We start from the raw sequence: 26,010 nt of genomic DNA, 5'->3' as shown, positions 1-26,010 counted from the left end.
GCAAAAAATGAAAAATAAACAATAAAGAACACTAGAATTTTAACGAGGTTCAATAAATTTTGCCTACGTCCTTGGGCACTACCAAATATATTTCACTCCAAAATACAAGTGAAAATTTATAAATAAGGAGAGAGAACAATGCCTTAAGTAGAGAATGACATATGTGGGATATTGAAAATGAGAAATAGTTAGGCATATTTATAGTTGAAGTTTAAGGATCAACTTGCAAAGTCCCTATACAATTAAGGACCAAAAATTGCAATTATCCCATGCCAAATTTCAACCCAATTATCGGTGCCTTAAATGCTCAGATTTTCGGTGCCAATTTTCTGAAAGATGGATTTGCCAATATATTGCAACTTTAATAGCACTTAAAATTATTATTTATGGCTATTTATATGGTGAAAAACAAAAGTGTCAGACTACAAAGAAAATAAAAATGAGTTGCGCATCTTGGTTTTCAAGTGGAGGATAAGCATACTTCTCTTTTTGAGATACCATTTATATGAATGAGAAATGTACGTAGTTGCTTTTCTGAGAATTTTTATAAGGCTGAATTTTGTAAAGCATTCCTGATAACATGAATAGTTGAGAGTAATGATTTTATCAAAACTCCCTCATTTTTAATAAATAATAAATATTATTTTGAGGATTATTTTATCTTTTCATAAAAAATCTAGAAGAATACTAACGCATAATGAAATTCGAACCCGAAATATCATGTCATCATCACATCACTATGATTTTTATCATTTAACTTTGTTGCTTCAATCAAAGCCATTTATTACATACATATTTCACTCACATCATGGATTTGACAAAATTTGGTATTACTAATTGGTTTAATATATCATTTAGTTTCTGTGTTTAACACTTTCTTTTTCTAACGTGGTAAGTGTGTTTTTTTTATCTAATATAGTAAAAGTTATATATTTTAGTACTCAAAGATAACATAATTAACTTTTTAGTATTTAATTCGGCCTTTATAATTGATTTGATATTCGATAATTGCTAATATTATTAGTTAATTATGATTTTTCATTAAATCAACCCTAAAACTTAAATTAAAGACAAAAAGATTAACAATGTTACTTTCAAGTACAAAAAATATAGCTTTTGTCAAATACAAGTACCTTGTTGGATAAAGAAACACAAATATTATATTAAAAAAGTAACAAACTCAAATACTAGATAAACGGTGTCATCTATAGAAAAATCCATTATAACACGTATGATTTAGATTGTGAAACGTGAGCTTACCTTTCAACCAATTTAACCGGTTTGAGCACCAAAGAAAGAGAACAATTAATTTTTAGAGAAAAGCAACGCATTTATTTTAGGTTTAACAAGTTTCAGCTCACCAACATAATTTTTTAGTTTCTAACGTGATTTAATCAAACAATTACAATCTCCTCATTTCTGTGTTTTAACTACGGTGATCGATTTGGTTATAATAAACATCAATAATGACAGTAGAACGATCACAAAGCAATAAGAAAAGAAAAATAAGAACACACCAATTTTACGTGGAAATCCTTTTGAGGAAAAAACCACGAGTAAAGCAGAATAAATCCACTAATATTGAAAACCAAGTAATACAAGAGGAATTTCGACTACATTTATTTAAGGATTGAAAAACATTGTTCTAATCAAAGTCAAATAGTAAAAGTGTAGTTCTATACAGACTCAACTTATGCAATATGGCCCGTACCACAGGGGCTCCACCCTCACAACCCCAATCCAATTTTGTGCTTATTAGCAATAATCCTTACGGACTTCAGGTCACACAAACTCAACAATAATCCTTACTAATTTTGTAACAAAAGGAAAACCGGTAGCAGCGCCATCCCAATTCACCCCACAGCCATTCCTCTCATTGTGGTTGGTAATTGCGTGATATAAAAACGTCTCTTCACTTTTTCTCAAATAAAAAACCAAAGCCAAAATGAATAATATCAAATTATCTCTTTGCTAAGCCCTCCCCCAACACACTTTGATTTTGAAAGCTCTTCCCACTTTGATTTTAATACCAACAAAAATTCAACGGTTAAAATATTTAGGAGTCCTTATATTATAGTAATTGAATCAAACTAGTCCCTTTATTATTGAAAAGAATCAATTAAGTACAAATCGGAGTTAAGATTTCTTGTAAAACAAAATATTCTGTTTGGAACTGAACTATAATTGAAAAAAATATTCAAGATACTTTTTAAACAACAAATATTGGCTCTATTCAATTTTGATATGATTTTATTTTTTTAATAATATAAAGATTAAACAAGTCCATTTAATAATAGAGGGACTAATTTGATCAGGCCTCGATAATCTCAAGGGGTCCAAGTTAAATTTATGCATTTAAACATATTGCTTTGCTTTGGTTTTAAGTTGAAGTAGCTTAGAGTCTTGTTTTACCAACCAATCTTTTAACCATTGTCTCTTGTACATATATATAAACTAGACTTAAGACCCTTTCTCTTCCAACAATCAAACAAACAAGCTTTGTTCTCTTATCAATTACTGTCCCCTCTCTTGTTTCTCTTCATTTCATTTGTTTAAGAATGTCTTTTATGGCGGCTGCTAAGGTTTTTGCGTGTCCTTTCGTCCTTGTTGCCCTCTTCAGCATGGTTGCTTCTGATCCTGATCTTCTCCAAGATCTCTGCGTAGCTAATAAAGCTGCTGGTACAACTACTACAACTGTAATCTATATTCTTACCTTTTTTTTTTTTTTTACTTGGGAACTTTTCTTAACTTTGTCTCCAAGACGGAAGGAGGGGCAGGGATCATGCCCCCAAAATTGGAAAATTGCATCTTTTACCCTTTAAAACGTATAAAATTATAAATTAGTAATGGTAAAATTGTACTTTGATCTCCAAAATAATAAGATTTTAATTTAATCCTTTAAAAAATGATAAACATATTAACTAGTACAATGGTGAAATTGCGTTCAAAATTTTATAACTTAATTCAGACCTCCTAAAAAAAGTTATTCAGGCTTCGCTCATGTTAGTCCTTAAAATTTTTTTGTTCATTAGTTTTGGACCTTAACAAATTTTCTCCAGCTTTTATTAAAAAAATTTTAAGTGATGATATGACGCAGTCTCGTAATGTCATCTCATTATATTGGCCAAAATTGAAAAAAAATTGTCAAATTTAGAGAGCAATGCGAACCAAAAAAGAGTTCAAGATTAAATTGTAAAATAATTACTACATTCAGACCTTTTTTGTATTCAACACATTTTCAGTATATAAGTCTATATTCGATGAGTTACAAAAGGTTATTCAATATGCCAGAATGTGATTATATGTGAATCTGCGTATAGTAAAATATTTTCTTTATTTTAATCTTGAAGGAAGTGGCAGAGCCTGAAATTATTTTTAGGGATCGGAATTAAATTATATATTTTTACGATAGTAAAAATACAATTTCATCATTCTAATAGCTTGTATCTTTATAATTTTTAAAGGATTAAATCAAAACTTTATCATTTTTAGAAGTCAAAATGCAATTTTACTATTATAAAGAATCTAAATTAAAATTTAGCATGGAGGCCACTTCGCCAGGGTATTATTTAACCTATTTGTATACTAATTGTATAGGGATAAAGGTTAATGGATTTCCATGCAAGGACGAAGCCAATGTTACCGAAGCTGATTTTTTCTATAGCGGATTAGCCAATCCAGGAGTCATCAACAACTCGGTTGGATCAGTGGCAACAGGAGCCAATGTCGAGAAAATCTCAGGGCTCAACACCCTCGGCGTCTCGCTTGCTCGGATCGACTATGCACCAGGTGGCCTTAACCCTCCTCACACTCACCCACGAGCCACCGAGATCATCTTCGTTCTCGACGGTGAATTAGACGTGGGGTTCATCACTACATCAAACAAGTTGATCTCCAAATCGGTCAAGAAAGGCGACATTTTCGTGTTCCCAAGGGGATTGGTTCATTTCCAGAAGAACAACGGCGACAAATCGGCATCCGTTATAGCAGGATTTAACAGCCAATTGCCTGGAACTCAATCTATTGCCGCAACATTGTTTACATCGACACCGGCTGTCCCAGACAATGTGTTGACAAAGACCTTTCAAATTGGCACCAAAGAAGTTGACAAAATCAAAAACAAGCTAGCCCCGAAGAAAACTTAGAAAATTGGCTTCTGTAATTGAAAATATTATACATATTTCTTTTGGGAATTGAATAATGTAATTTAAGAGCAAAATATTGGTTTTGTATGTGGTAACGTCGCCAATTCAATATATTTTCTTTGAATTATCTACTCATGTTTGTTTTGACATTTGTTTATACTCGTGTTTGTTTATTTAAACAACGTGTTTATGTTTATTTGTTTAAATTGAATGAATCTGTTTATGAACGGGGTAAATCCCAAAATTATACATGAACTATGATTTAATGTGCAATTGTATACATAAATTTTGATTTTGTGTAATTTTATACATGAAACTTTAATTTGATTCAATTCTTATAAATTATTAACACAATTATTGATATAACATTATTTTATGTTTATATATTTCATACATAAATAATTATATTTATTTCTTTAAATGTGTATGATTAAATCAAAATTAAAGTTTCAAGTATATATTTAAACCACAATTAGAGTTTCATGTGTATAATTTCACCAAATTAAAGTTCATGTATACAATTGCACCTTAAATCAAAGTTCATATATAATTTTAATATTTATCCCTTTATGAACTGTAAATGAACATATTCATGAATTCTAATCAAACATGTTTATGAAAAATTAAAAATATATTTAAAAACAATAAACAAATAAATTTAAACAAACTATAAATATATATCTTATTTTTTAGATATAAAATAATCAAACATAATTTTTTTTAATACAATGCTTGGAAGTACCTATAATTTCTCACCCACCCTTAAATAGCAGAATAAACACACTTCAACATGCTTGAACCCATGTCCTCATGCTTTAGCAACAATGCCGATACCAACCAAACTATGATTCAATTCTATGGTACACTCATTATGTGGGCGGAAAAAAATTATATTATCCCAAAATTATATAACAAATATATTTATAAAAAAAATTTATATGGGTTGAAATAGCACAATCTTGCATCTAAAAAATAAAAGGTTGTGAAGTGTTTGTACTATTATAAATAGAGGTGGTTGTTGAACTTTGTTAAATTTTTGGCCTTCTTATTATTTTACTTATCTTTCAATATTTTGTATTATGATATATTCTGCTGAGATTTTGTCTAGAATATTGGATTTTCTAATAAAAATAGTTTACTATTTTTTACCCTATTCGCACAACAATATGAAACTCAAATGAGACTTTGATTGAAATAGTAACTCTGATGCATTAAAGACTTATGTCATATAGGTTCAAATTCTATTATGTACATTACTTTGTAAAAAAAATGAGATTTAGATAATTTCTTAATTGAATTGAGATCAATTGATAGGTGACACCAATTTATAAGCGGATACACCTACACCTATTCGATTCCACTACCCCTCAAACTAATTCAGGTACTTCCTCAACATAGAACATATCCCTAGTGGAAGCAAAACCCTCTTTAGCAATTAAATGAGCTGATTGATTCCCTTCTCTCGGGATGAGCTTGAAAATACACTGCTCAAACCATGTAGGGAGAGCGGGTTTTTTACTAAAATAGGTTAAAAAAAATTGTACTGAAATAGGTCGTCAGAAAGATTATTTGCAAAAATGGTATACTTTTTGCATTGGTGCCTATCTCAGAGGCGCCAATGAATTAAAAACTATGTTTTTAATGGTATTTTATATTAAATTTTTGTATAAAATATAATTAATTTTTTTCCCGGATCAGTATATGACCCGGTATAATACAAAGTAGTGGCGCCTATCTTAGAGGCGCCAATGGTAGTGCCTATCTGAGAGGCGCCATTAGTGGTGCCATGTTGAGAGGCGCCAATGGCCTGATTTTTCCCTAATATACCCCTAAACACAGACATAATTTTTACCAAAGAAACAGAAGAAATAAGAAGGAAGGCAGAAGAAAAAAAAAGGAAAAGAAGAAGAATGATAAGGTATTTAGGTTTATTTCTTTTTAAATAGAATGTAGAGTCTTGTTAGTAATTTTATTATTTGAAAGTTATTTTGTTAGGTTATTAATTTTGTTAGCTTCTGAATGAAAAATTTTGCATTAAAAATTTTATGTAATTTTTTTACATTTCGAAACTGTTTTAAGAAATTTGAAATTCTTTTTAACAGATCTAGTATTGAAGATGGAGAATCAGTTTTTTGTATGTGTTTATTTCAATGGAGAAATTTTGACAACAACCGTGGGATGTATATTTGAATGTCGCAAACAAGTAGCAATGAGATTTAATAGAAATATCTCGTTTGATGATATGAAGGAAAAAATTAGTGAAAAAATTTATAGACGTTGTGGGAGAAGGATATCAAAAGTTTTCTACAAGTTTCCAGTTTCGACAGATCTAATAAAATTTACTGAAATGGAACTTGTAGACGATGAAGACGTGGAGACAATGGTTGCTCTTTATTGTGGGACTCAGAGTAACAAAAATGCACCGATTCAGTTATTTGCTGAGTTAGCCGGTGTGGAGGCAACTGAAGATCCCACTCCATTAGGTGAATAAGATGGAGTTCAAGCGCCGTGTATGGTGGTTCCGGTATCGTATGTTAATAGTCAGTCAACTATACACGGGATCGATATTGATCTTAATGCTGCAGCCGAGACTGAAGTGGTTGGTGATGATGTATACTATAGTAGTGATCCTGTTGATTACGAAGTGGATAGTGAGAGTGATCCCGATGTGGACGAGGTCCCAGATGATATTAACGACGAAGGCATGAATGAGGATGGAAATGTTAACGCGTCTTTAGTTGGAAACCAGATTCGTCGTATTGTGATACACAATAATCCTGGGGCACACATGTCTCGGATAGACCCCGATGCGGAACAGGCAACCGAGTTTCCAGAGTACCTTGAAATACTACCTGCTAACCGAATTGGCTTATATTCTGATCCAAAGGAGTTGTGCGTGGGCCAGAGATTTGAAAGTAAGGAAGAATGCATATTTTCCATTAAGTGGTATAGCATGAATATATCAGTAGATTACAAAGTCATCGTATCTAAACCAACATTATATATTTGAGAGTGTTGGAGGTCAGCAGAAGGCTGCAATTGGCGGATACGAGCTGCATTTATCCAGAAGTCGCAGATGTGGGATATACGAAAATTGGTCGGGCCTCACACATGCACTTCAACACGTATGACAGAAGATCATCGAAAACTTGACTCCAAAACTATCTATACGTGCATCATGCCAATGGTGAAAGACATGCCGACCATTAAAGTTTCGGTACTGATTGCCGAAATACAAGCACGATTCTAGTATCGAGTATCATACCGGAAGGCATGGATAGCTAAACAGATGGCAATGGAGCAATTGTACAGAGATTTTGATGCATCGTACAATGAGTTACAGGGATGGATAGCCGCTATGAGGGAACACGTACCGGGGACTATAATTGAGTTGTAGACACGATCTTATTACAGTCGGATGACCAACTACAATCGAGGTGGATAACCGCTATGCGGAGTACTGAGATGGATACGAGCCCGCGAAATAGTCATCGCCCCCCAATTCTGGATGATAAGAACTATCCCTAGAATGTAGTTCCATTTCTGGAACTGGCTCTGGCTCTGGCTCTGGTGCATGATGCGGATCTGGAAGGGGTTGCGTAATTTGTGTCGTATGTGGAGGGACTACCATCGCCCGCCCACCAAATAGAAATGGTTTCTCTATCTCATAGTACCATTGTATGTACTCTAACGAGGGCTGCAAATCTGGAGCACGATCAATTTGAGGTACCCTCCCGAACCGGTTGTTCCACATCGTAATATATTCTTCGTGCACTTCTCCCCAATTATCTCCATACCTCCCCCTCTTGCTCATCCTATGGATCTCCCCCAATTGTACTGGCAGTGTCGGGATATACTGTATGCAACCGAACTGCCGGAGTACTCGATTGCCATGATACTACTCCACTACGTTAAAATTTATAATGGGTGCGCTAATGCACCATAGGTTTGAGTGGACGTGTGCAGATGAGGGGATAACTGCCATAATTTCTAGAACAGAATATGGCATCTAAATGAACTGCACAGTTAATAACATTGTTATATTAACGCAGGTCGAATGAGATAAAATAATAAAATTAAGTTTATATTGGAAAAACTTACCCTTTCTCTAACATGATTCTCAATCATTAGACGGTATATCAAAACTGTGTATGACCTCCCGATACCCGGATTAGTACTCCATCTACAAAAACAAATTGTTAGAATAATATAATATAAAAAAAGTCAACTACTTAATATAACGAGTAAAAATTCATCACCTATTAACGAGTGGAAATATATATGATTGATGACTAATGGATGCCAAGAATGGCATCCGGTAAAGTGCCCACGACTGCAGCAGTATGAGGCATCCGCCTATGTCAACCGCAGAAGGATCTGTCGTCCAAAAAAGTTCGCGATACAGCATGGCTAAAACTACAGACCCCCAACTATATGAACGAGTGTTATGCAAATTGGATAATAGGGGTAAGTACATCAAGTGGACCTTACTGCTGTTTGCATCCGGCATGAGTACACCCCCTATAAGGTGCATAATGTAAGCTCGAACGGCCTGCATCACCTCCCATTCATTAGCAGTACTTGGAAAATGCTTAAAATTGGCCTTTAGCCATGAAAATCTCAAACTGGTAAATTTCCCCTCACTTGGCGAGCGTCCAAGTAATTCATAGCAAAGGGTAGTCGGCCTAGAGATTGAACTTACGCCCGTGACCGCATTCCCGTCTTTGAGAAGCCAGAGCTGTACTGCAACATCCTCTAGAGTGACGGTACACTCTCCGTACGACAAATGAAATGTGTGGGTCTCCGAACGCCATCGCTCGACTAAAGCGGAAATCAAGTCGTATCGCAGATCAAAAGTCCGGATCAATGCCGCTGATCCGAACCCGGCTAACTCTAAGTATGGTATTAGGCGTTCATCTGGCTGAAACCCTACACTATTAACACGGCCCCTCAATACGCGGTACGAACCCTGACATTATTAAATTAGCAAAATAGTTAATACAATATAATTTAATTCAGCAAATAACATGAGTATCAAATAAAAATTTTATTACTAGTACTTGATATGTGATTATTATTATTAATCAGAGAACCCATTTCCTGCAAATCTACAATTAAAAAAATGAATTAATTTAATTTGTTTAAAAAAATCAATAAATACTGTTAAATAAATACAAAATCAAATAAAATTACATTATATAAATGTTACATTATATAAAAATTAAATGAGTTAACAACAACTATATGATTAAAAAAGTCAGTTATAATTAAACTTTTAATAAAATGATTTTTAATTTTTTATAAACTTATATGTTAAACTCACCAAATACTAAACTAAACACAACAATTTATAGCTTAATCCTAAATTACTAATAAATTAAATTTTAAATAATTACAAACACAAAAATTTATAACATAATCCTAAATTACTAACAAATTAATTATAAAATAATTACAATATTCATACAAAAAATTACAATATTACAATATTCATACAAAATACTAATCCAAAACTATAAATACAAAATTAATTATAAAATAATTACAATATTCATACAAAATACTAATCCAAAACTATAAATACAAAATTAATTATAAAATAATTACAATACTCATACAAAAAATTACAATATTCATACAAAATACTAATCCAAACTATAACCACTAAACATAAATAATTTATAATTAATAATTAATAACAAAAAATTCGCAATATCTTAATTAAAGTCTTTAAATTATAAATAAAATTATTTACTAAAATAATACATTACCTTTTTCTTTCTTTCTTTCTTTCTTCTTCTTCTTCTTCTTCTCTTCGTCTTCTTCTCTTCTTCTCCTTTCTCTCTGTTTTTTTTCTCTATCGTCCATTGCATGCTTGGGGACCATTTACTTATAGGCTAAAAATTATGGTGTTGAAGGGACAACACCATGCTGCTCTTGCAGCGGTGCAGCGGTGGGTAGAAGGCCACCCATTGGCGCCTCCCTATGAGGCATTTTCAATAGCGCCTCTCTATGAGGAACAATTAGTGGCGCCTACCTGACAGGCGCCACCCGACCCGACCCGTTAACCGTATTTTGACTCGTATTTTTATTTAAATTTTTTTCAAAAAGATAAAAAAAAATATTTTATTCAAAAAAATTAATAGTTTTTAATTCATTGGCGCTTCTAAGATAGGCACCAATGAAAAAAGTATACCATTTTATTAAATAATCTTTCTGACAATCTATTTCAGTACAATTTTTTTTTGCCTATTTCAGTAAAAAACCCTAGGGAGAGCTGTTCCATCCTCAATAATTACACTGATGCTTGATCTGTCCAGCTGCTTTCCAGAAAGTTTCCTGATAACCGAACGGGAATCTCCTTCGATTTCGATGTAGGAGAACCTCATGTCAGTCGCGAATCTTAGACCACGAATTGCTGCCCTAGCTTTGGCGTTAAATAGGTCAGGAACGATATCATTCCTAATAGTGTAAGACCCCATAACTAAGTCATCATGGTTGCGAATAATTATACATGAGCTTTGGACCAGGTAACTAACTCCTGACTACTTTGACGAACCCCCTCATGTACTAATTTGTTCCTTGACCACAACATAGCACCCACCACAACTGAGATTAATTGTCGAATGGCTGTATCATTATACTCAAACATGTAATTCAACCACTCCCTTAAACTTCTTGTTATCTAATGTAGCAGGCTAGTGAATCCCCAACAGAGTCCAAATCACCATAGCAAATAGACACTTCAATATGACATATTGTATAGTCTCCCTGCCATTGGCGCATCTAGGACATATGGCATCCTTTTTAATTCTTTTTAACTTTTAACTGTGTAAAGTAGGAACAAACTTATGATACAAAGTTGATGGCAACCTATAAGCTTGTCAACGAGAACCTGGTTGGAGTGATAGGCCAAGCCTGAAGCAAGCAATTTGTACCCACTTCTCATAGAGTATAAGCTAAAGTAATCAGGCTACCAGACCAGTATATCCAGAACGGGAGCATAGGCAATGGGCACACAGAGAATCTTTCGAACCTCGTCAGCATTACTATTAGGTAGAAACAATTCAGAGACATAAGAGACGCCACTAATTCTGGGAGATTAAATTTTACAGGGACTAGTATCGGATAGCCAGCGATCCTCCCAAATCAAAAGAGAGGTACCATCCCCCACTCTTCACTTTAATCCTGCATGTAACAACCCTTTTGAACTCCAAATGTTTTTCCACATAAGAGAATGATGACTCCCTAACCCACCGAAGGAAATCAATATGTGGAAAACACTTGGCCTTCTAAAACCTACCGACTAAAGAGTGTGGGTTGGTGATGAGCCTCCAACCCTGCTTTGCTAATAGAGAAATACTAAATTTCACCAAATCTATGAATCCAAGGCCCCCTTTCTCTTTGGCCACAGAAGGCACGACCACGACCATGAATGTATACTACGTTTTTGACGAGATTTTTGTCACTAGTGTCACGGGCCAAAGTGCAAAACCCGTGACCATGGCACAAGAAGCGCCCCATAGAGGTCTATCGATTAGATAGGGAACATTTAGCCCACGAGAACTGGCCCGATTTAGAGAACTATTGAAGAAGCCTGTCAGATTGAAGCCTGGTTGGCCCGATGATGAAGACATGGCAACTTAGGCTAATTTTAGTAACTAATCTTAGAAGATATAGAGAATCATATCTTGTAAAGATTAGATTAGATTAGATTTGATATGGCAAATCTTGTAAATCCCTAAAATCAAGGGATATAGTGAATCTCGTCTGTCGATGTAAATGTATTTTGACTGTCGGATTTGGGGGAGCTCAACTATAAATAGAGAGCCTCCCCATCATTTGTACTCATCCATTGTAAGCTGAATTCTTAAGAGTAATAGAATTCTTGAGCATTTACTCAAACACTTTGTGTGCATTCTTTCTTTGGCTTTCTGTTGTTCACTTGTAGCTTCTTTTGGCACAACCGCTTCCGCTATACAAATTGGTGCCTTGGAGGAGTTCTTAAAAGAATCCTCACTTTTGGGCGTAAAGGCTGACTTAGGCGAGTTGGAGACAAATAGATCGCCTAAGGCCACACAGTTTGCAAGACGAAAGGCTTAGCCCCGTGACACTAGTACTAGCTAATAATGGATTCCAATTCGTTACAAAGCATTTTCGAAAACAAAAAGCAGGGCATATTATAAGTCGGTAGCAACTGTAAGATAAACTTGATAAAAACTTCCTTCTCACCATGCAAGAGCATCCTTGAACTCCAACTATCTACCCACCCTCAGTTTGTCTTTTAGACCTTGAAATGCAGCCCTCTTATTCATCCCAACCGTCGTAGGGAGCCTCAAATATCGTTCGATACTCAAAGTTCTTAGCACCCCAAACAATTGAACAATCTGGTCACAGCAACTTTCGGCTACATTGGAATTAAAGAAAATTTTAGACATCAAAATTCACTTTCTGACCCAAATGCAATTCATACATGTGAATGATAGATTTCATCACTGTCACCCCGTGATCGAAGCCTCTCCAAAAGTAATGTTATCATCGGAAAAAAAACAAATGAGTTAACCCCGATCCCCCTCTACAAATCCGAGTTTCCTTTACAGACCTCTCATTCTTGGCAAGCTTCAACCAGGATGAAAAACTTTCACAACAAATCAGAAACAAATATGGGCTTAAAGGATCACCTTGTCTAAACCCTCTATTTGGCATAATCAACTCAATTCACCTTAATTAAGACCCAACCGACCAAGCATTTCTTCAAGGAAATGTCACTTATTGTCTGATATTTATCTTCCAGACACAAAAGCACTCTCAACTTCATCAATGCACTTATCCAAAACTATTTGGAACCGATTCACAATAACTTGTTAAATAATTTTATACTTGCAAAGATTAATAACATGAAAATGTATCTTGTTTTTACGACTTGGCTTTTAAGGAATAAACACAATATTCGTCTTATTAATACAGTTCGCCTCTATAACCTTATTTAAGACACCAAGACAGTACTAACCAACATCCACTCCCACAATGTGCCAAAAAATTTCTGATAAAAAAGTGTTGGGAATCCATTAATACATGATGCTTTCGTTGGGCTTATGCCTTTGACCGTTTGGAGAATCTCCTCAGCATTAAGAGTAGCATTCATCTCATCAGTGATACAACTTTCAATTCTTAATAATAAATAAGGACCGGTAAACAAATCTAAAAATAGTTGTTTTCAATGTCGAACATAGCATCAATATTACCAGGTCGATTCCTCAACTCAATCAAACTATTAAATAGTATAGATATAGAAATTATATTTTTTTTTGGTAGAAAACAACAGCATTAAGCGAGACTCCAACTAGTTACATCTTAATCCGGCATTGATCGAGTTAAATCGGCTAATAGCAAAATTTTCACTGAATCCGGGGGTTCGTCGTATACTTGCAAACTTGGGACTCCAGGAATATAACAGTTAGCCATATGATCGTCCACTTTATTATGAATTCTTGGAATATGATGGATTCTCACTCTCCACCTTCTCAGAATTTGATGCAGCAAACGTAACTCAACCAAATTGCTATTTTCTCCCCCATCAGCTAGAAGTAACTCCCCCAGTAGTGCGTTATCACATTCAACCTCTATCTGTCTAAACCTCTTATCTCAGGCCATGATTAGACCTTCCAATACTGCCCTTGTATCTACTTTAAAGACAGAATCCTTACCAAAAAGTCATCGAGAAACCACCCAACCAGTTAGCATCTGAATCTCTATACACACTTCCAATTGAAGAAAGATTGGTGGTTGAAACCGCACCATCCATATTAAATTTTATCCAACCCCTCTCCGGGCGAGACCAATATAACAATAGGCACATAGGGCTTGGCCTGAAATAGTCTCGAGTCGGATTCTGCATAATTCTTTGCCCAATAATAACTTGTAGTCACAATAGCATAAAGACAACTATGGTTGTTAGAAAAAACAAATGAGTTTCGGTCTTTCCAAAGCAACCAACATATTATAGAAAATAGAGTCTGTCAATCCGTATTCTCTGCTTCATAGTTCCCTATATGCACTACCTATGAATACATTTTAAGTAATAACATAAAAATTTATTAATTATTAAATTTTATTATGACTATTTAGTTATAAATTCAAACTTTTTCATGCTTTGGGTCAGATTTATCTCAAGCTCGAGCTAAATTAGCCTCGAGCTCAGATCTATTACGAACTCAAGCTTTCTCGACTGAAGTTCTATTGGGCTTGGATATTCTCAGGCTTTTTCAAACTTGGATTTTATAAAGCTCAGATCAACATAAGCGGGCTAATATGCTCGAGCCTATTTTGCTAGCTCTAATTTTTTTGGTTTGATTCATAATTGAGTGATTAAATTGATATCACTTGTAACACCAAACTCAATTAACCATAATTAATAATTGAACAATAAAAGAATACTAAATAAGCTTTGAATGGTTCATTAAACGAGCTTTAAAACAATCATATCCATAAACATAAATAAATTAAAAAAGCTTTGCTTAAGTTGGATTTGTTTAAAAAAGAATCTTAAAAAAATCTTGCTCATATTCATTTATTTAACTTAATAAACAAAGAAAAATAATTATTGGAAAAATTCATTACCCCTAATTAATGTGTTGAACACAAATCTTATGCCACTGGAACCAAAAAGAAAATTGTTTTAACTAATCACTAAAGTTTTTCAGAAATCCAGTAAAACCCATCAAAGCTAAAATACCTAAACAAGCAATGAGAAGTATTAAATTGGCAGTGTTAAGGCCTATACATGTATGAACACTTTCTAGACAAAATCAAATGAGAGAAAAAGCAAAATGGAAAGAAAGAAAACAAACATTAAATTGATATTTTGATATACTTGTAGTATAATACAATTCTATAAACTTGAAAACAAAACTCTTAATATAATATATTTGGGTTAACTTGCTACTTGAGTTTTTAGCTTATGATCCTACAAATTTTCAACCTGGCGAAGCTCCAAAGGAAAGGCTTCGAAAGTATAACAAACCCTTCTCTATATGTGTATAGCAATCAATCATTAATGGATAAGCTATGAACAGGCATTGAGACCTATACATCATACATACATGCTTACATACATTACATACATTTGAATTTTAAAGGCGATTATAATCTGTCAAACTATTTATCAATTCTAAGATTATTACAGAGATGTCCTAATTCAGGCCTTGCATCCATCCAAGTTGTGAATTTCATCTTAATTGGAGATGTACCGTATAGGTAAGATCGGAACGTGATGAGGAAGAAATAACGCCTGCAAAATAAACAAATACAAAAGTTCAAGGATCATGAAATACAAACCCTGGTATGTTTCGATTCATAGTAGCAACAACCTAACCCCGATCAGGCACACTAGATTATCAAACCATGAAAGGAGGAAAAAAAGAGAGAATATTGAGTTTCATTAGCAATGAAAACCGACTAAATGCAGGAGCATGGCTTTGAAGTTCAAGTTGAACCCATCAATCAATACACTAACACTAATTGACATGCTACTTGATTGAGGCAGTAAAATTGTAGTTTGCTTTAGATGCAACTATGTAATAACTAACCTCATAGCCTTAACGCCCATATCCATGATGCAAGCTCGATTCTCATCATCGTCGCTTGGGACCTTCTCAAGTTCCTTACTATAATGGAGGATATCATCTCGTAAATGCCCTGCACCAGCACACCTTCACAAAAAAACAGAACAAACTCAGCACCATTTAAGGGTTAAAAAGCCAATAACTGGAATGTTAAATGGCAAAGGGCAGGGATAAAAAACTGGTTGCCTAAAATATGAAACAAAATAAAAGCCTTGAAATGAAAAAAATTAAAGAAGCAAAAGGTGGGCACGTTCAACTGAGTCCAGAAAGAAAAGAAAATGAAGAAATAAACTCAGTACAGTAATCCATCATTTTGCTCTCTGGACCACCTGAATCACGAATCTGATTATACATATTGATGGTATAGTAAAAGAGTGAGACGATAAACTTCATGCTGATTCTTTAATATCTAAATAAAGGGGGAAAAGAGAAAAAAGGAAATGAGACATACCTTTCAATAATAGTATCAACATTTGCTTTGCTTTTGGGACCATGCATGAGAACTCTTGTAAGGCTTAGAATGTCACGGTAATCACCCATCCTTCGTGCTTCTTCTTCAGAAGTCCAGGATGGCAAGTTTTCTTCAGGTGTAGAATTGATATGTGCATCACCCAATGATTGTGCATTGGATGTTCCAAAGTTCACCTCTGCATCAAGTCTGCAGCAAATGATTGCCATCGCATATGCAACTCCTCCAAATCCAGTGTGTGATACATAAAGGTAACACCCTGCGGAGCTGTAGAACACATAATTGCAGCTTCAAAACAATGATTTAATTTCAAGGAACCATTTAAATCTACGATCACAGTTCCTTTTTGGGTCAAAACTTTAAGTATATATTTACCTCAAAGTCCCCTTAAGCAATCACAAGAGAAAATACTTCTTCAAATTCTTGGTATCATAATGACTAAAATGGTCCTCATATCACTAAATGCAGTTTTGGAAAAAGAACAATCCTTAATAGATGCTGTTGGCTTTTCCAGAACTACTAATGATGAGGGCTTTTCCATTTGTGGCAGTTCAGTTTTAATTGCCGTTCTCCCCCAACAGGAAAAGAACATAAAGGATATCTATTCATATTGACAAATTTTAATCTGTGCTGCAAATTTCCGAAAATAACCATAAAGCCAGCCACAACACATCATTCACCTAAGAAGCCATTAATACATAATATCCTGAGCTAAAACTATGTTACTTGTGCAAGCATGTGTGAATAGATGCAGGTGGAATCAGATGCAACACAAACTTTGTAGGAATAACTTCAATAGACTGATGAACAAAGCACTAGCTAGGCATACAGATACTTACTCATCTTGACAGTTCTGGATTTCATCCACATCAGAAGCTAAAGCCTCCCTCTCTCTAGTTAATGGAATCCTCCTATATTCTATATTATACCCCTCATCTTTTAGAGCAGCATATAGTTCAGCAGCTGTCTTCACATCATCAGTAAAGATGTTTTCCCAGTATCCCACAACACTGGACTGATTTGATGATGGACTAAATTCTTCACGATGTAAAAGCATTCGACCACCAGACTGTCTAACCTCTGACAATATATCTTCCTTTAGCCGTGCCTCCATGTGTTCCACCTACATAAATTTTCACAATGCAAGAAATTGGCTGAAGTAATGGTGCTAAATAACTTGCCACAAAAAGTAAAATATGTGTTAAGATGACATACCACAGGTCCAGTAATTCCGACATGCTTTAGGGTATCAACAGGCTTATTTAACTCCCTCAGTACAAATGGCGTGCCATTAATGTACACAACTGCTTCTTCTCTAAGATCAGTTACCACCACTTTCTGACCGGCAACTCCTGCAATTGACCTGGCACCTAGAAATGCTAGCATCTCTTTGGCACCAGTAATTGTTGGAGTTGCCATGCTATAAAGAGGGTATCCATCCACCTGAACATACAGGTTCGAAGGATTTAATACAAGGGTTTCCAAATGTTTAATCATTTTATGTAACCTAAGACCAAGAAGATGTATGCTTGTTGTCTAAGTTTGACACCTAGAGATTTAAGATAGGATGTGAGGCACTGAACTAAACTAACATGGAGGGAATGGAATGGACTCTTGAAAAAAGTAATATGGATAGATGATTTACTGTAATGCAGCAGATAAATTTAACTAGGAAAAAATAACTTCTAAAACATATAGGAGAATACTAAATACTTCTGAAGAAAGTTATTTTTCTTTTGAGCAAACCTTAAAGACATGTGGTGCACCATGTATTTGGATGTGGCTGGAAGTTCTCTGACCAGGAAAGAAGTACATTTTAAGTATAGAGCCTTTTCCCAAAACAGAACCATTCCGCGTCTTTACAATGGCTTCCATAACAGCATCTCCATGTTGCAGTTCATGTGGTGCTCTTAACTCCTCCTGCATTCGAAAACCAAAAGTAGTTAAACAAGTTCAAAACAAAGTATAGAACATTAAAATGTAGCAATCTTAGGAATATTGTATTGATAAAGCCTTTAACTTGATTCTAGCCAGAGAGGAAGATTTACAGGAACGGTGAAAAATCGCCCAGGCCTTAATCTTATACTCCATTTCATTGCTTGAACCTCTGGCCTCTGATGCAACCAATTCTTAAATGACATCTTACATTCTCCTTGTCCACAAAAACTATCAAATGCTTCACTGCCAAGATATGCAGCAAAAGCAATTAAGCGAAAGTACCGCTCCAAGTACTCGGCTCCACGGTTCAGAGCTACTCTCCTCACCCTCGGCTCAATATGCTGTTGGTTGAACACCTTCCTATAGTGCAGAACTGCTTGCCGTATGTTCTGTAGTGCTGAACATCTATCAATAATAGCATCTAGGACCTCACGGCACTCCACCCCATTATCAAATAATCTTGTTATCTTCCACAAAAGTAGGATATCATCAATGCCAAATGCACGGCCTTGCTCATTTTTAGTTCTCACTTTAACAGTACTAGAAGTCAATCTAGTTGCATCACTTCCACTTTCTTCACCACTAGAGGAGCTCCCATCTGCCTGTTCATGGTTAACATCGCCAGGCAGAACTTTAATTGGTCTCCCATAATCAATACGGAGCTTCACAAGGCAAGCTATAACAGTACCAGTTGTTGTCCTCCCTCTGCCCATCTATGAAAAGAAAGGGAACAATCACATTTAGGTGAAAGCAGTAAAAAGAGCAAAATGAAAAACTTTATAAGCATATACAAACTCATATAGCACATGAAGACATTTTGAAAAAGAAATACCTGGCAATTGAACACAAAAGCAGTATCCTTTGAAGCAGAAGCAATGTTTGCAGCTAGTCTATCAAAGTCGGAACTTTTGGGAGCTTTCCCATCGGTAATGGGCACACGAGCATATTTAATGGGAAAACCATCATCCTCTAAGCTTTTAAAAACTTCTAGTGGAGTTTGTATAGAATCAGAGTTGACATGTTCCCAAGCATCAAATATTTGACCATCCTTTGTTTCATGAATGACCATTATAGCACCCTCATAGCTTTCAGCTTCTCGCAGGATATCTTCCTTCAACCGCGCTTCCATTCTCTCCACTCTTTCACGATCAATTCCCTGAATGCCAAGACCGATTTAGATTCCAGTACCAATCAGCCCTTTGCTTCCCAAGTGAACGGGGCAGAAGGATTCAAAAACAATTTGCATAAATCAAAGCAGGTACTCTTTTCAAAAGACCCATGTTAATTTTAGGCACAAGTATAAATGTTAAATCATTTACCAATCAAATGACTGCACTCAGCATGAACACGTAAATATTATGGCAATGACCAAAGAACCAGTAATGATGCTACTGTAAGCAGAACTCATACTACAATGAAGTGAAACACCTCAACTAGAGACCCTTCTGTGCCCAAAGCTCCACCACACAGATCCTCAACAATTTTTTTACAGATAACAAGAAGTAAAATAATTTACCGAGTACTCCAACATGTTTTGTAGGGTCTTTCAACCTCACGGAGAACAAATGGCTTTCCATTAATGTAAACGACAGGTTCTTCCCGCATATTGTGCCAAAAAACTGGACGACCACCTTTGGAGCTGCCAATCCTTTGAAGGACAGATCGAATTCCATCGATAGTTGGATTTGCGACTCCAAAAACAGGAAACCCAGGAACCTCTCTGAAGTTAGGAGCACCCTCTACTCTCTCTGGTAAGCTTACATTTTGACAACCAGGACAGTGGTCACTTTTTAGGACAGTCTGGCTGCCAAGAACCTCTCCGCTCCTCATAGCAGCAACTACACCCACTTCATGAGGGCGACGATCAGCAGATTCAACACTCTTTGTCAAAGATGGCTTCAGACTTGCATATCCAAGTGCACCCATCGGATCCCTCCGAAGCAACCTGAAATAATACATTGTAGAGTAATGCATGCACCAAAAAAAAGTCCTGAATCGGGGATGGTTTCTTTTAAAAATTATTTAACAACAATTTTAGCATTAACTTAGGGTGAGAAAAAGAACTTTAACTATGCATCCCAACATAAATTCATATGCATATTGAGTTGCTATAAATGCATTCCCCTTCCCTTTCTTTACTAAACAATTCTCTAAAAGAAACTTAAGAGAAAAAAAAATGGGGTTGGTGTGAAACAACTTGTTGCTGGCTAATCCATATCAACTCGACACCAAATGGCTAAATTAGAATCAGTCTTGCAAGTTTAACTTGCAAACAACATCTATTCAGCAGGCTCTAGTGCACTTGAGCCCCAACCAAGCATTAGAAGGCAAGGACATGAACTATTAGAGGCAACCAACCCAATATTGATAATGTTATATGATCATCATAACTAAATGCTAAGAATTGATCACATAAACAAGCCAAGATTCGGATTCCAGGCAGTTCAGCACCGCTGACAAATTACTATTAGTCAATTCATAATCACAGCTCTCAAAATGTTAGCCTTATTTGACACACCACATGGCACCTATACATATTATTAAATAAGTGATACAAGTATCTATACTGCTTCTATAAGTGTAAAGTCAGTATCTCAAATGCTTCAGCTTAAGTTCCTGAAATTAAAAGAGGAAACTTCTTATAACACTTCCATTCATATCTTTACCTGCGAATAATGCTATATAGCTCTGGCCTTGCCTTCATCCAGTCAGCAAAACTTGTATTACCAGAGGAACTAGAACGGAGAGCTGCCCTCTCTGAGTGGATGTATACAGCAAAGCATATTAGAAAGTAATATCTCTCCAAGTACTCCACAAAAAACGAAAGTGCTGCTTCCCTCTTCATCTCATCTGGCTGACGAAGGATACTATTGCGATAAGTGGCAATTGCTTCTCTTAAGTTCTGTATTAGCATTTAAAGCGACACATCAGTGGGTAGTATCCAGTATTCACCGATGATAAAACTTAATAGGCCTTGTAGATAAAGACAATAAAATATCAACAAGGAATTATGGCAATTGTCTGCTCAGCAGCATTTTTATTTCAAACCAGACTTTAAGCTTAGAGCAAGCCTGAATAAATATGGATACTTAGAAAGCCATACCTGCATGGACGCGCACTTGTCAATGACCTTGTCCACTTGTCTTTTCCCTTCGACACCACCCTAAAGGAATGCCACTATTTTATAAGAAAAATGACCAAAGCAGATGTCAAAGAATCAACCAAGTAATAGTACAATACCTCTAGGACCCGAATCAGGCTTCTTATGACCGCATATTCTCCTCTACGAATTGCATCCTCAGAATTGGGAAGATTGTCAGTGACATTAGAAGCATAGTCAGAAACTCTCCCTATTGAGTCATTCCTTGGAATGCCTAAATCATTAGATATAATAATTTAGAAATCATAATAAGTTACATTACATGCAGTTATACATTTATTTTATATGTATGAAGTAGATATAAATTAAATAATATTGAAGGCAATCTAAAAACAGTTTAATGAATATAACAAATAACAAATTTGATGCAAACCAAGTTTTGAACTTAAAAGGAGGTTCCTAGTATATTTTTTATAATCTGGAGGATCATCACCATGCATGTTTTTTTTCTCCACAAATTTAATTTGAAGGATTCTGTGTCCCACTGTTACTGCTTCATTCTAGACTCTTTAATTTAAGATGCAACTTGATTCATGCTAGACAATTCTACAGAGGAGAAGATAGCTATAGTTCATAAAGTTTTTCTTCTTTTCAAAGACAACCATTACCAAAGTAATCCATGACAAGCTTCTCTCTCTATGTTACTATAGTTCCTAAATGGCTCCTACACACTCAGCCTCGCCCTTAACTCCTAATAATGGTAACCTTTCAAAGAAGAAAATCCCAGAGAGCTTAAAAGCAGTAGTAGAAATCATCATCCTTGAAATAAAACAAACAAGTTTTACTTCATAATAGATAATATATAATGTCCACAAGGTACTTAGGAGAAAAATGATAAGAGGACACATAGCCATATAACAAGTCCATCAAGCAAAATGTCAGAGGTCTTTACTCTATCGCATTTTTATACCTTTTCAAATGCATGAGGATTCTCTTGCATGCAGCAACTATTCAGCTCAGTACTACTAAGGATCAAATATATCTACTAGTGATAAACTGTTAAAAAGCATGCAATCTAATACAGGATGAGAGTGAATCTTGTTCTGAGGAGAGGATCAACAACTGTTCTCAAGGAAGCATGCACCATGACTAAATAGGAGTTAACAATCATACAAGAAAAGGGGAATCAGATAACTCTTGTAAAACTCTCTAAAGCTACTGTCTCTGTACAATCAAGGCCAAATTACACTATGGTTTGATTGATTCATTGCAAAAGAGAAAGATGAGAATCCCTCATTGTTCCAATCCTAAACAATTTCAATCATAAAAGTTACAAGAATGGCATAAATAGAAGGAAAATGTGTAGTTTGAGCTAAAATACATAAATAAAGAGACAACACTACCAGACGCCCAACTGTTGAGATAAGCCAAAGTAGCAATCACCATGCCAGTAGTTGTTCTCCTCGTCCCATTTGACAATTAAAAACAACCTCTGTGCTTATGTCAGCTTGAGAAATTTTATTAACCTGGACTCAGAAAGGAAGAAAGAGATAATGTAATATATTATTAGCACAGTGCAATTTTCAGATGTCAATTGATAAGCTTCTCCTTTTATATACTTACTTAAAAACCAAAATTTGAATCACCGTGACATCATGTAAAAACACATAAATTAGTAAGCTTCTACCTTTTATTATACTCTTTTAGCTAAAAATTTATTTAGCTATACGAATCCTTTTCAGCAGTTCAACGTGATTTCATTTAAGTCACTAAGCTAAAAAGAGATAAATAGCATCCATGATTCCACATCCACTATTCAATCAGTCACCCAAGAGCAAAACAGACAGAAAATTCAATCCTCAGAGCCCTCCAATATGCATAAAGAAAATTTGCAGTCAACCGTATTACCAGACAAAAACTAAGTTATACTAGGGCATAATGTAACAGTAAAAAGGTTCAACTGGTCAGAAATATGTGCTTATTACCTTAGTATTTATATATGAGAAAAACTATGGTGTTGAATTTAGTTGTCCAAGTATTAGCAGAAATTTAGTAGGATGAACAAAGTGGGAAGGTGTCTCAAGAAAAAAGACATTAATTATTCAATAAATAAGCAGAATAAGCTAATAACATGGAACTCACCACAATATCAAAATCCAGCTCCTTTGGTGACTTTTCATCGTTATAGGCACACGCTCATAGTCAACCAAGTACCCTTCGACTTGCCAATTCCATAAACCAAACCAATGAAACACCCAAAAATGAGTTTGAGATAATAAGTCAAAACTTTGGTAGATCAGTCACATTTTCTTATTTTCAAAACTTATACCTCCAAAGGTGTCTTCACAGAATCACAGGATACCGTTCCCCACTGGTCCACCATCTGACCATCTGGCAGTTCATCAGTGACAAGGATCTTATTTCCTAATCTGCTATGTCATAATTCCAAATAAAATTTTGCTATCATGCAAGGTAGGGCAATCATTTGAAAGACAGCAAAACAAACATTTACAAATGATAAAGAAATTGTGCAACCAAAGGACATCCTACAGCTTCCAACAGGATATCTTCCTTTAATCGAGCTTCCATTGCTCAACTCTGTCCCTATTGATTCCTAACATATAAGGCTATAATCAAGTTAACAATAAACAAAAAGGCCCTTATCTTGCACATGCGCAATTTAATAATCTTGAAGTCATAATTTCTAACAAATACTCTCACAAAGCTAACATACCGTATATTCAAGGTTGGAGAAGGCCTTTCCACATCACGTAAAACAAAGGGCCGTCCATTAATATACACAACCTATAAGCATAAAGGATATATATGTAAATATTAGACTAAGAAAATTAGAAAAGAAAAAACTCATTAAAATCTTATGTAAAAACAACAGGCACACCACAATCAAGTATCATGGGTTCTAATGAATAATGAATGCACGTATTAATTCTATTTTATCATCACCAACAACATAACAAAAAGCATCAATATATGTTTTTCTCTGGCAAAGAAAAATTTTCCTTTTGTATTTTAAGGATGGGAGCATGGAGTAGATACCTTATGGTTCCAAGTTGATTTACCAAATATATGTAAAAAGAAATCATTTTGGTAGGGACTGAAGCAATTGTTTGAGTTACATAACAATGCTTAAAACTTTGAATTTACCTAGTGACAGCACTATCACAATTTGTGTCAAAAAAATGCATAAAGAGAATGATTGTTTATTAGATGAAAGCCGATTCCACCATGTTCCTCATTCCATGTGATTGATTTGACATTATGCTTCATGTTATCTTATCTTCAGTATCATAAGTAGTCCTAGAAAATCAACTTCTACTTTTGTCCCATTCTCAAATATTTTCATAAAATAAGTCAAGCAAAGTATCCCAAATGTCAATTATATTTCACAGTCACACACTTATCCAAAAACAGTAATCAACGGATGAGACATCATTACCGGTTCCTCCCGAAGATTAATCCAAAGAACATGTGCTTTCCCACCCTTTGGCTCCAATATGCTTAAGAACATGTGTATTCCAACAATTGGGAATTGCAACACCATGAACACGCAATGAATCACCTGTTATTAGCAGATCAAAATATAAAGGCAAAGAAAAAGGGTTAAAAAAGAACATGAATTTTAACAAATAGATCGACCATATAATAAGAGTTATCAATTCAAGTGATAATCACGTAACCAAACCATCATCTGCATCATAACCGATAATTTAAAGACACATATCACCAATAACAGTTAAAGGAACTAAGGCACAGTATACTGTAACCTGAAATTTAATAGCACCTATTGGATTACTAAACGAGGTGAAACATAACTCATAATTTATTAGATACTAAACAGGTGAAGCATATATCTTGCAGCCCCTCATTTTTATAGATAGGATATCCAAGAAAGCAGTAAATAAACAGATAATAGCAAAGGGCAATGAAAAAATCCAGCAGAAAAGGCAAAGATTCCAATAGATGCCAATTCCTAGTAAGCCCCTAACACATAATACATATGTATGTATATGAATATATATCCGTAGCATAAGAACCTCTAGAAGGGGAAAACAATAACAGAAGAATTAAGGTGAAGAACCGACGGTAATTAGGAGCACCATCGATCTGGGGAGATAATCGTTGTTTTGGCATCCAGGGAAATGGTCGCTCTTGAGAAGGTCTTTTACCCAACACCGAACCCCCTCTTAGTTTCATCACTTGTTCTAACTCCTTGGACGACATCTTCTCATGCAAACACACTTCAATTCTCTCAAGATTCAAACTAAACCTTTGTTTTTCCTCAAAATTCTAAGGAACCCAATCCCAGAAAATAAAGGAAAAATACACTTTTTCCCTGAAAATTCAATGCAAAGAGAATAAATTCAAGATTCTAAGGAACCCAATGCCAGAAATAAAGGAAATACAGATTTTTTACCTTGAGAAGTCCAATGCAAAAGGAATGAATTTCACATAATCCCTCCCAAGATTCCAACTAAACCCTTGTTCTTGACAATTCTAAGGAAACCAATGCCGGAAACAATGGGACAAGCATGAAAGGATGGAGAAGAACAAACAAACTCACTCAACAATCCTTTAGAGATTGAACTTACCTTTTCCTAGAACCAATGACAAAAAAAAACAAAAAATAAAAATAAGGGCTTACTTGGGAAAGATGAAAGAAGGGAAAATGGAAGGAAAGGAAAGGATTCGAAGCACAGATAATAAGAGAAAAAA

At 35.0% G+C, this 26,010-nt stretch overlaps 1 protein-coding gene and 1 pseudogene across 1 annotated transcript; one reads left to right on the top strand and one right to left on the bottom strand.

Annotated features, from left to right (window-relative positions):
* The first annotated feature begins 2,470 nt into the window (after positions 1-2,470).
* LOC107916671 (germin-like protein subfamily 2 member 4) lies at positions 2,471-4,272 on the top strand. The gene is made up of 2 exons (XM_016846003.2): positions 2,471-2,679; positions 3,598-4,272. The coding sequence occupies exons 1-2, from the start codon at positions 2,559-2,561 to the stop codon at positions 4,143-4,145; spliced, it is 669 nt and encodes a 222-aa protein (XP_016701492.2). The 5' UTR covers positions 2,471-2,558; the 3' UTR covers positions 4,146-4,272.
* A 10,714-nt stretch (positions 4,273-14,986) lies between these two features.
* On the bottom strand, positions 14,987-21,572 carry LOC121203598 (paladin-like; annotated as a pseudogene).
* Positions 21,573-26,010: the final 4,438 nt, after the last annotated feature.

This window comes from Gossypium hirsutum, chromosome D08 (genome assembly GCF_007990345.1).
Source record: "Gossypium hirsutum isolate 1008001.06 chromosome D08, Gossypium_hirsutum_v2.1, whole genome shotgun sequence".
In the NCBI taxonomy this organism is placed as follows: Eukaryota; Viridiplantae; Streptophyta; class Magnoliopsida; order Malvales; family Malvaceae; genus Gossypium; species Gossypium hirsutum.
The sequence above is the reverse complement of the archived record's forward strand: the minus strand, read 5'-3'. Positions and strand labels throughout refer to the sequence as shown.